Source organism: Penicillium cosmopolitanum (genome assembly GCF_028827165.1).
Source record: "Penicillium cosmopolitanum strain IBT 29677 chromosome Unknown utg000004l:1.0-4361866.0:1.0-4365735.0, whole genome shotgun sequence".
NCBI classification, from domain to species: domain Eukaryota; kingdom Fungi; phylum Ascomycota; class Eurotiomycetes; order Eurotiales; family Aspergillaceae; genus Penicillium; species Penicillium cosmopolitanum.
The window spans coordinates 516,777-528,041 of NW_026622674.1; the positions used below are offsets into that span (position 1 = coordinate 516,777).

Genomic DNA, 11,265 nt, shown 5'->3' on the forward strand with positions numbered 1-11,265 from the left:
ACGCTCGCACTGCTTCCACGTTCGGCTTCCACTTTTGATCATCGGAGGGTGACTTCCCTCCCAGGAAGAAGGACAAGTTCCCTCGGTGTGTATCGGTACATTGTAACATAATCGTCCGGTGTGTGGTCCACTTCCGACATCGAAAGAGAAAGTGGTCCACCGTTTCTCTTGCTTGTCCGCATGCACATTGATCTGTCTCGGCGGCATTGATTCGAAAGAGATATCCATTGAGTCTCGCCATGCCGGTGCGGAGCTGAGCCAGCACGCTCGCCTCTTTCCACGATAATCGGTCATACAGCTGTCGCGTGTGTTTTCCTGGGAGTGCGGTATCCACTCGACGGGAGTGTCTCCCTACGTTTTCGGGCAGCTTGCGGCTGGGGATTGCTTGGGTGCTCGCAATCTTGAGAGTCGTTGATTTCATTTTGGGAACCTGTACTTGCGGGATGGCATCTTCTTGTGTCGCGGCTCTCGCCTGCTCTTTCGCCAGACCAAGTAGTTTGTTGTCTTCGCTAGTGGGGATCCACTGGACGTTGATGTGGTTTCCATGTTTCTGCAGTCTTCTCATCAACTTGTAGATTTGACAGACAAATCCCTGGCCCGACTGTTGTCGCGGGTTCGTCAACGTCAGAGCCGCCGCTTTGTTGCTCGTGATCAGTGTGATCCGAAAGTCTTTCAATGATGCCGCAAGTGTCTTCAGTGTATGCACTATGGCGGCCAGCTCCGCGGAAAACGGATTGTGATCTGTCTTCGCACTCAACGTGACAGACAAGGTCTTCAGTCTCACTTTCCGCTGGCGTGGTGGTTGCTTTTCGATCGCCACTCCAAACCCGACCAGTTCATTCCGCGCCGAGCTGCTGAACGCGATCTGCATTGATCCTCTGGGTACAGTTGACCCCTCCGAGATAGGCTCATCATCCATTTGCACGCGTGCGTCCCATGGTGCCAGTGTAAACGGGTTGATGGTTTCCAGTGACTCCATGTCGATATTTTTCAGCGCGTCCGCTACTTGATATAGTGGCGAGCGGTGGTATCTCCTGAATTTCCTGATCCGATCTGTGCTCCTGCGGAGAGGATTGGTTTCTGGTAGTGTGTGGAGGTCCGTCCACATCTTCACGGCTCGTCTCCAGAATCGGTGTCGTGCCGTGGCGATATGGGCCTCCGCCTCCGCTACGCTGGTCGCAACGGTGAGGAATGTGCCCACAATTGCTTGCGCTCCTAGCCTTTGTACCCTGTTGATCGGTCCCATGTTTTGATTCTTGAAGGCGTGCATCCAGACGTTCGAGGCATAGTCCACCGCTGGGGCTACTGTCGATGAGAACAGCTGCCGCGCTGTCGCTGGCGAGAGACCTCGAAGTCGTCGAAGCTCCATCGCTGCCTCCAGGCCTTTGGACGCTGCCCTGGCAATATGTTCCTTGTACTTCAATCGCGTGTCCATCAGGACCCCGAGGATCTTAACCTTGTTCTTAGGCACGACCGTCTGTCCCTTGATAGTGAATGGCTCTCGATCTACTTTGCGAGCCTTGGGTGCGAAATGTATAATTGCCGTTTTGTCCGCTTCAAAAGTTGCCCCGCTCCTCTTCTCCCAGTCGAGCGCTTCATTGACGATGGCCGTGATGCCGTCCCGATTACTCTGCACAGTTGGTCCTGTCACCCACGCGGTAAAGTCATCCACGAACGCGATTGCTCCTCCTTGGCTGTCGATCTGTCTCTGTACGAGGTCGGCATTGAAGAAAAGAAAAAGGATTGGAGACAGGGGCGAACCCTGAGGCAGTCCAGCCTGTGGCAGGTGCTGGACCTCGGAGATTTGCCCATTAACTTGAATGGACGCTGTCCGTTGGGAGCAGAACGCCTCAACCCAACCAAGAAGGTCTTCTGGTATTCCTCGCGCCTTCATTCTCTGGAGCAGTCGTTCTTTGCAGACCCCATTATAGGCTCCTTTGACATCGAAGCTGATCAAACTCAGCACCCGTCGGCCGCGCCATGCTGTGTAAATCTGCTCCTGCAAAAGCAGGAGTGCCTGTTCCGCGGACCGCTGCTTTCGAGCCCCGAAGTGGCTGGTCGGGAGCAGGCCGTGGGTCTCCACTGCGTGCGAGATCCTTTCTGCCACCACTGACTCCAGGATCTTGCCTAGCGTCGCGAGGAGTGAGATCGGTCTCCACGCCTTAGCAATAGTGTAGTCTTCCTTGCTCGGTTTCTTCAGTGGGATGATCTTTGCGTGTCTCCATTGTTTCGGCAGTGTGCCTTCTTCCAGTGACGCCCGGAAGAGATCGAGGACCCGGTGTTTGACCGTCGGCCAGGTCATCTTCCACACGATGGCCGGCAGACCATCCTCACCTGGCGCCTTCCAAGACTTCGTTGCGAGCAACTGCCTCTCTACCTCTTCCATAGTGATGACCGGCATCTCGACCGGCGCTCTTTGTGGTCTTGTTCCTTCGTCTTCAATGTTCTCCGGCAAGGGCGGGAAGAATTTGGTCAGAAGTTCTTCGGCTTGTTCCTCATGGTCAGTGGTAACCGTTCCGTCTGCTCGTAGAAGCTGCGGAACTTTCCCGAAGGCTGCATCTTCTCCTGACTTCAGGTATTGAGCAGCTTTCCAAATGTTGTCGTTGTCGGCCAGAAAGTCATTCCAGTGCTTCTTCTTTTGTTTCCGAATTGCGTCATGGTATTGCTTCGCGGCGCTTGCGGCCATGTCCTCCAGCTGCGGCACCTTTCGTCCTGCTCGTCGCTCCGAGCGGGCGTGGTTTCTCCAATATGTGTATATCTGACGGAGTTGCGTCAGGTCCGCCGTCCACCATCGCTTTGCGTATGGTGACGGTTTGGCTCTCGGCGTCAACGCGCGAACCGCTTCCGACACCGCGGACATGAGCCGGTCGGTTTTTTGCTGCACCGAGCCTCCCCCCCGGGGTGGCAGCTAGCGTTCCTGCAATTCTAGCATTGATCTCCTTCCACGGTGCGTTCTTCAGAAGTAGCCGCTCCGTCTGCTTCGGAGCTGTCCAAGGAGCATCGAAGACCGTCTCAATGGTCCGGTGGTCTGAGCCGTGCTCTATTCCATGTACCGCACATTTGATCATCGAGTCCGTCAAGTTTTCCGAGGCGAGAACGAGGTCGATCGTCGACTCGCAGTCCCCGGAATATCCTCCACCGTGCCATGTCTTGGTGCCTCGTTTGAGCAGGCTGCTGAGTCCAAATTCATTCATAAGGTCGATGATCGGATCCGCTTCGCCTTGCCTGACTGAGGACACCTCGTCTCCTCCCCACAGTTGATCATGGCGGTTAAAGTCCCCCATGATCATGATCTCCACCACCGTTCCCGAGTCTTGTCGTACTTTAGTGATTGCTTTTCTGAGATGATCGCATGCATCGTTCAACGCAGCGGCATCGCCTCCTTCCACATAAACCGATGCTATCAAAATCCGTTGCTCAGGAAGCCGAATCACAGCCGCTGTTAGGTCCGGCGACTCGATCTGTACTTGCTCCGTTTCCACATCCTTATTTACCCACAGCATGCTTCGAATCGCCCATCTCCCTTCTCTCCACGTGGAGGGGACCATCTTAGTCCATTGATGATGTCCCATCGGGGTGGTCAAGAGCCGGCCTTGAATCCTCCTCGCCTGGGGCTCCTGGATCGCTAGTGCCACTGCGTTTGCGGTATCTTGGTCGTTCATAAGGCTTTCATGCACCTCACCCTGTTTCCTCACATTCAGTTGCATCACTCGGAGCGTTTTATTCATTGCGTGGCGGATAGAGCTTCCGACAGTTTCTGCTGAACGATTCATGAGGGCCTCCGCATGGAACGCACCTTGGAACTGTCTGGTCGCAGTTACTGTGGCGATGGCCTTCTACGGCGCACTTTGCGCATCTCTGGGCATTCTTGCACTGAAAAGCCTTGTGCCCAATCTCCTGGCACTTATAGCATTGCATCGGTCGTGGTCGATGCTCGAAGGTGCTGGTCACGCCGGATTCTCCCCCAGCATGGAAGTATCCGTCGGCTAGCAGTCTCCGTGCGTCACTACCTTTAGTGAGGTAGACGACCATTGACCCATATGCTTTTGCGCTCTCCCTCTTGCTAAGCCATGCGATTTTCGCAACGGTGGCTTCGTTCTCCTCGCTGAAGGCGGCTGCGGCTCCGGCACGGATCTCATCTTTTTCATCCAGAACTGCGGCTTTATTTACGCTGTCAACTTTGATAGGGTAAAGCTCATCCCGGAGCACCCGTGCCCCTGCGCCGATCTTGGCTTCCGCCACTTTCTTAACCAGCTGATGCTCGGCCTCGTCGCGGCACGCTATTCTGATCCGGTTCGTGTTCTTTGGGTCCACAGTGACAGCGCGACAACGCCAATGCGTGTGGTCTGCCGTCGCTCGGATCTCTGTCTCGACTGCCGCCCGGATAGAGCCTGCAGACATCCTCTCGTTTTCGTTCTCTGCCATCCTGGAGGTGTCGATTGTGCAATAGAGTGTGTCGGTGAGCGTGGTTGGTGTTGTGTTCGATGTCGAGAGGCTCCGTATATTACTCGGGTGGCTGAGCGGGGGAGTGCGGGCGACATCGGCATAGGACGGGGATCCTGTGAAGGCGGGAGCGCTGATTTCTTCACGTAGGGATTGGATTTCTCGGAGGATTTCATCGTGACCAGTCTGGGCGCACGCTTCGGAGTTGCACTGCGATGTCGGGGTCCTGTCTGTCAGGTTCTGTAGCTCGTCCCGGACCCCAGCGAGGGCAGCACCGAACTCTGCTTTGGCTTTTTGTAGTTCTTCCTTGTGCAACTCGTCTCGTAGCCTGATTTCTGTCCTGAGTTTGGCGATCTCTTTCACCAAATCGTTCACATCGAGGTTGTCGCTCTCAGTCGCGGAGTCATCCGAAGCTGCCTTATCAGGCTGAGATTCGGGTCCAGTCCTCTTCTTTTGCTGAGGTCGCGTCTGCCTCTGTTCATTGTCGGTTTCTTGTTCTTGAGCATAGATTCGGGGTGGTCTGGTGATGCGTTTCGGTCTTGCCAGTCGCGGTGGCGAAGCTTCGCGTTCGTCGCGGTCGGGCGGCTCAGGGGTTCGCATCGCGGCCCGTCCCGCCATCACTCTCAATCAGTACAGGAAATCGGTATTGTCGCCACGTGGCACTCCGTAAAGCTCCAGAGTCCTGCTACTATGTACAGACGCCTTATCTACAGTACAGTATTTCCGGAAATCGGTGTCACCCACTAGTTAGCTGTCAATATGTGACTGCTACACTCTTTCATTGCTCCCCGAACCCAGTATGCCAAGATATACTAAACTACTTTCGAAGAAGCTATGTCAGCCTCATAGGCCGCAGCGAACGCGCTATTGCCAGGATTCGGCCTAATCTGCGACAACAGCTGGGTCAAAACGTTCCTATGGAATAAGCGAGCTAACTACATGTAGAATGGGAAATTTTCCGGATCCTTGATAGACATCTTTACCCAATTGAATACCGATAAGAATTATTTGAAACCGAAATGAGTCTTCCCTTATCATCGTGTTGGCTGAACAGCCACAAAATTTGGATTCATCAAGTGTCTCAACAACTATTCTATACAGGGCAAATACAAATACAAGCACTTCGGTTTCGCCAAGCAATTTCTCTTTCGCGTGATCCATGACTGCCCCTCATTAAGTTCCGGACCCTGAAAGTGGCGAGCCGCAAACCCCCTGGGTTTTCCGGTTTCCCTTATAACCCCGGAAATTTCTAAAAAAATTCAGTCTTTGCGGACTCGCTATCTAATTTTCCTAGGCTCACCACTTGTACCACCTGACAGCGACATTTATTGAAGGTCATTCAGCTTTGTCTTCGTTAGTGCAGGCCGTGGAGACAGACGAACATGGCACTCCCAGAGCCACCTCTATGGTGTCGAATGTACGTTTACATTACAAGGTTTTGTTCCATAATATGAAGATCCTAGCTAACTTGTGAAGTACATTGACCATCATCACCATCTGCTCATTCCTACCTCAGATCCAACGTATCCAAAACACGCAGAGCATCCAGGGAATATCTCCACTCTATATCCTATGGAATCTAATCAGCGCCACTGAGCAGTTCACCATCTTTTTCTTTGGACTTATAAATCTATGGGGCCCTGAGGGCTCTATTTTTTTGCATGCTCCACCGTCCAAGGGCGACTGGTTTAGCTTGTGCCATTGTGGCATAGTCACAGTCCTGTTCTTAGTATTGTGAGTCCATGTCCTCGATTCAAGGACGCTTCTATGCATCAGGATTCTAACACCAGCTCTTTCTGCAGGTTCGTCCAAGTTTTACTTCACAGCGACCGCAGAGCTTCTCTAGGCATCAGCTACACTAGCTATCTCCTGGTCTCAGTTATCCCTCTATTTATCGATGCCGTCTCGCCGTTTGATGATCCCTATGAATTGCTGGCGGCTATTTTCTTCGCTTTCCATTCCATGCTCCTTTGGCCCGTGATCACAATCCTAGGCTGTTTGAGCATATATCGTCAAGCCCGCAAGATCTTCACAGTACCATTTCCAAACTCGCTGAGCCTTCAAGGGCTGTTGCTACAGGCTATCGCATTTCTGCTCGTCTCGGTGGCGTGGGTATGGTGTCTTCCGTTTCCGTATGAAAAGGCGAGAGAGCATTGGAATGATGGTGCCTTTTCTTCCTGGTATTCCAGTGTTGGCTGGATACCTTTCGACACCTTGATTTTTGCTTTCGGCCAAGCACTACTTTTTGTGCTAGCATCGCGCCAAGCGTCCTCAGACGATGATATAACGCGAAGGGACGAGACGGAGCCTCTTTTAGGATAGATCAAGTAGATAGAATGAACAATTCATTCCCACATCGTCATTTTTAGAATTGTTTACCTTGGGATCTTGACGATCTTCCCGTGATAACTTCAATCATGTTTCTATTCAGTCAATGTAAACTCGATATACTCGAGGTACTTTTTTGGTCTATAGCATCTCAGGCCCGCTGAGTGTAACTGTGAACGATGAGGCATCACTCTTGCGAGTGGCAGGCATGGCAGCTTTCCATATAAAGAGGGTCGTACCTTCCAAGTCTGCCAACTGGCAACTGGCAAGTGGGTATGAGGGCTACGGCCATCTGAGCATCCTGACAACCTGACAACCGGTGCACTTCCATTCACTCCAAGTCTTTTTCTTTTTGATACCTAGTCTCACATCTCACACCTGAGACACCCTTCAATTAACGCACCGCACCTTCAGTCATCTGGTAAGCCGGAATAATCTTTGTTTTTGCCTCATTCCCTTCTCTTCCATTGCAATACTGACATCTTCCAGTTGCATCCCATCATTCTGTCTTGGCTCCAGCCATAGGTTATCAGCATGGAACTCACTCAGTTCTACCCCAGACCTCCCAAATATCCCTCGATACTCCATGTGGTCAATATTCTGGTACGTTGGAAGAAGCTCCTCTTTGTCTCTCCCGTACTGACATCTTCTAGCTGCATCTTACCGCTCTGTCTTGGTTCCTCCAGGGGTTGATTACCATGACTCTTGCGCAGAATAATTTTGGACCTCTCACTACACCCTTCGTGCTGCCTTCCTCTTGTGCCACTCCCTTTCTACCATGCGAGCTTTGCACCGTGGCTCTAAAGGGCCAAGGATGTGGCCCGTCATACTACACCGATGATCCTGAATGCTGGCCTTTGAGACCCCTCGAAACCCAGTCGCCACGCCCACGCTTTCTTCAAGGCTTCTACTCGCCTGGAGTCTCCTGTCCAGCCGGTTACACCAGTGCATGCCAGGTCACGCACGGTGGAGGTGGAGGTTTTTCATTCGATATCCCTCCAACTACGTCTGAGACCGCTATTGGATGTTGCCCAAGGTATTTATCGATGATTTCTTTCCAGTGGGGTTAGAGCACATGGATACACCAGAGGCTAACACATCTCACGGTGACTTCACTTGCACTAATGTGCCTTCCCACGACCTTTGCGGTGGAGTTGACTGCAAGGAAACATCGCACGGTCCTCCCCTTATCCAAAAGTGTGTGTCCACAGCACAATCCACCGAATACAAAGGTTTTGGCTGCTGGGAGGGAAAGCTCAAGCCAATTGATGTAACTGTCCCCGGAAATAACACTCTTTCCTTGGGAACCGGAACCATTACGATATTTCAGCGCAGCATATCTGTTTTCGCCCCTTTGATCCAACTCGTCCACCAACGCACAGATGTGACCGATTCATCTACAAGCACTGCTGGGGCTGAAAAGAAAAAGGGAATTCATTCTTCACTTTCCACAGGTGCAAAGGCTGGAATCGGCATTGGTTCTGTCATCGGGGGATTCGTACTTGTCGGAGCAATCTTTCTTTTTTGGTCTCGCCGACGCCGAAACAACAGGGCTACAAATCTAGCCAAGGGAGACTCTTATGTCAGAAATCTCCAGAACTACGAGCTTAGCTCCCGCTGAAAAAAAGGTGGAGCTTCTGGGGGAAATCTATCTGCGCGTTTGTAATTTGCCAACTCAAAAGCATTCTATTGTCGTTGTTTTAGAGCACGAGGTGGACCGGCACCATTATCATGGACACAACGCCCGGGTCATAATTTCAACTATCGCCATACTCCTTCGAGCAGATAATAACATCAACGGTTTCTAGCCCTTTAATTTCCGGATCTAGTTGCTCGTGAAAGTCCAAAACTCCCGTCCACTTTGAACTAATGTCGAACTTGGAACTGGTATATGCGACCACGACCTTCTGCTGGCATTGCCACGACTTCTTCACGTAAAGTTGCCTTCTCCCAATGCGAAATGCCGAGCCAGGACCGAGCTCTGTCAGATAAGAGTCCGGTGGGGTTGAAAGCCCAAATTTCAAGCGCCTGGTCGGCCGTGTATGTCATGGCCATCCATCCTGTAGTAATCATTGCAGGTTCCTGGAAATTGAAATTGGTGTGAAATCTGCCGCTGTATATCATCTATCTGTGATTCACAGTTCAGATTAACCGCAAGTCCGCCAGCATCCCTGAGGTCACTCCCAATGAGGATCCGAGAGTTGCCATTTAGCAAAATTCGGTCCTCTCTATCGATGTATTCGGGTACATCTTTCGTCCAGTGACAGTCAATTTCGCCGGATTCCTCGAAGTTTGAATGTTGTTCCTCTCGTGGCAAAGGTGCAATGAAGCCGCGCTCTGTTCGGATGATTGGACCTTCATCTGCTGTTCCTCCCACCAGCCAAACTGGACCCCACAATTCTTGAAGATCTTGAACCGTCAAAGATACTTTCAAGCCAGTCTGCACTTCTTGCTCTCCCATTTTTCCAAGGACCCAAGCAGGCCCTCCAATGAAATCTTTTAGGCAAGCCAATTCTTGAGATTGGAATGAGAAGTCAAGCCCAACTGGAATCTCGTCATGATGTTCATCCCATAGGTTTATGTCAAACCGACAAACATGGGAGCCAGAGAAGGAAACAAGTGCGAGTGGTAGGATATTTTGAAAGAAGTTATAGATCAGGTGGTGTGATGGTTTCATACCGTTCTGCTTGTCTTCTTCGTACCCGAAAATCTTGTCAAAAAGAGCGATGGCGTGGTCTGCAGAAGTTATGTTCGAGCGGTCTATATCCTCAAGGGATATATGAACAGTTTTGGCAACCTGCGGACGAAGCTGATCTTTCACCAGGATTGAAAACGTGCTTCCGCAAAATCCTTCAGAATTCAAACAGCCGATAGCACGTTCCGTATTTCCAAGTACGTCTAGAAAGCCAATTTTTGCGTCTTCAAGCGCAAATGAGCTTTCCTTGGAGGCTTCCCGTATTTCAAAATCAGTCAATATGTGTGTACGGAGACCAGAATCGATATTGAACTTCATGGCAATTAGGGCTTCCAGTTCGTCTAACTTCTCGTAATAAGCAGCAGGGTTCAAGAGATGATCTAACTCTTCTGGGTGTTGCGGTTCAGAATGTGCGGTATAGCTACCATCTTGAGATGGCTGAGTAATTTCAGTTTTCATTGAGCTCTCGAGTGAAAAGGGCTCCAACTCAGAATCGTTGGATTCGGCACTAGATATCTGAGATTCGGAATGGGCGAGGTTATACTTGTTCTCATTATCTGATTTCATTCTCGGTTCAGTCTCGGCATTGTTGTTTTCATTGGTACCAAGTCTGCGTTTTTTGGCTGGAGGCATGGAAATATCGGACAGAAGATCCTTTTGTTCAGACTCTCTTTCCGATGCGTCATCCAAGGGGACTTGTCGACAGGAACCCTGATTATCCTTCCGCTCGGAATTATCCTCAATCTTACCCGCCAATCGACATGGGACTTGTTCAGATATTTGGTCAGACGCCTCCTGGCTGGAAAACAATAGATCTTCCGGTAGATTTGAATCGGGTGCGGAATCAAAACTACCTACGGGACGTTGGTCACGGCCACTTCGACTTGTTTGAGGGGTAGGATAGCTGGATTTGATTGGAGTAAGGTGCCCCATAATGCACGTTCTAAATTGATCCCAGGATCCCACAGATAAGGAGCACATTGGACAAGACGGCGGAACAGCATGCTCCACGGAATGGCTGATGACATTTTCCGTGGAGGAATCCACACCAACGTGTGCGCGACAATGAGCTTGCATCTTGTCTCTCCTGTGTTGTTTTAAACCACATCCGGTCTTTGGGCAGTTATATGTCCTCTCAGGGAAATGCGTGTCGCTCAAGTGCCGCTTGAAGGCTCCTTTATTTATAGAACTCATCGAACACCAAGGGCAGCGATATTCCGAGTCATTCCTGCCACCTGGTGCCAACGCCACTCGTCTTTCTTGTCCCGATAGTAGTCGACGGGTGGTGACTTGTGGATTTCTCAAATTAAAGGCTGTAGGGGCTGTTGCCAATTCAGGAAAGGATGAGCTTGTATCGGTTATCAGAAGTGGATTGACCATTTCCAAAGTATCTTGTAAGATCCTTTTCAGTTCCGCTATTTGGCTTTGGGAAGATGAGGATAATCGTCCCTGTATTTTCTTGAGAAAACCATTCAGGCTTTCCAGCTCCAATGGGTCTTTCCATTCAGATTGCTAGAAGAAAAGTCAGAACTTCGCCTTGGGCTCCGTATTGAAGAAAAAGTACCGGTCCACCACTGAGGTAGGAATCTGAAGTCAATCTACTGGCTTTAGCAGGGTTCTCAAGATTGAAGGGAAGTCACATACTCGGTAAGATCGGTCCAAACCGACTGGTTACTAGACGGACCCGACTCTGTCTGGTCTTGTGCGAACTGACTTACTGGGTATGAGTTTTCGTCATCAGGAGCCCTTAGAGTCGCCACGGTATCACTCAGATCCAATCTGAAGCGGTTTCCGTAGTA

The 11,265-nt window shown here is 50.9% G+C and overlaps 3 protein-coding genes across 3 annotated transcripts; 1 reads left to right on the top strand and 2 right to left on the bottom strand.

The window, feature by feature from the left end:
- Positions 1-2,654: 2,654 nt before the first annotated feature.
- Positions 2,655-5,061, bottom strand: N7509_001635 (uncharacterized protein; the record flags this gene model as incomplete). Its single annotated transcript, XM_056626272.1, has 2 exons — positions 2,655-3,807; positions 3,848-5,061. The coding sequence occupies 2 exons, from the start codon at positions 5,059-5,061 to the stop codon at positions 2,655-2,657; spliced, it is 2,367 nt and encodes a 788-aa protein (XP_056492067.1).
- Positions 5,062-7,305: 2,244 nt separating this feature from the next.
- Positions 7,306-8,392, top strand: N7509_001636 (uncharacterized protein; the record flags this gene model as incomplete). The annotated part of the gene is made up of 3 exons (XM_056626273.1): positions 7,306-7,374; positions 7,425-7,749; positions 7,833-8,392. The coding sequence occupies 3 exons, from the start codon at positions 7,306-7,308 to the stop codon at positions 8,390-8,392; spliced, it is 954 nt and encodes a 317-aa protein (XP_056492068.1).
- Positions 8,393-8,791: 399 nt separating this feature from the next.
- Positions 8,792-10,399, bottom strand: N7509_001637 (uncharacterized protein; the record flags this gene model as incomplete). The annotated part of the gene is made up of 1 exon (XM_056626274.1): positions 8,792-10,399. One exon carries the CDS (start codon positions 10,397-10,399, stop codon positions 8,792-8,794), a length of 1,608 nt encoding a protein of 535 aa, XP_056492069.1.
- Positions 10,400-11,265: the final 866 nt, after the last annotated feature.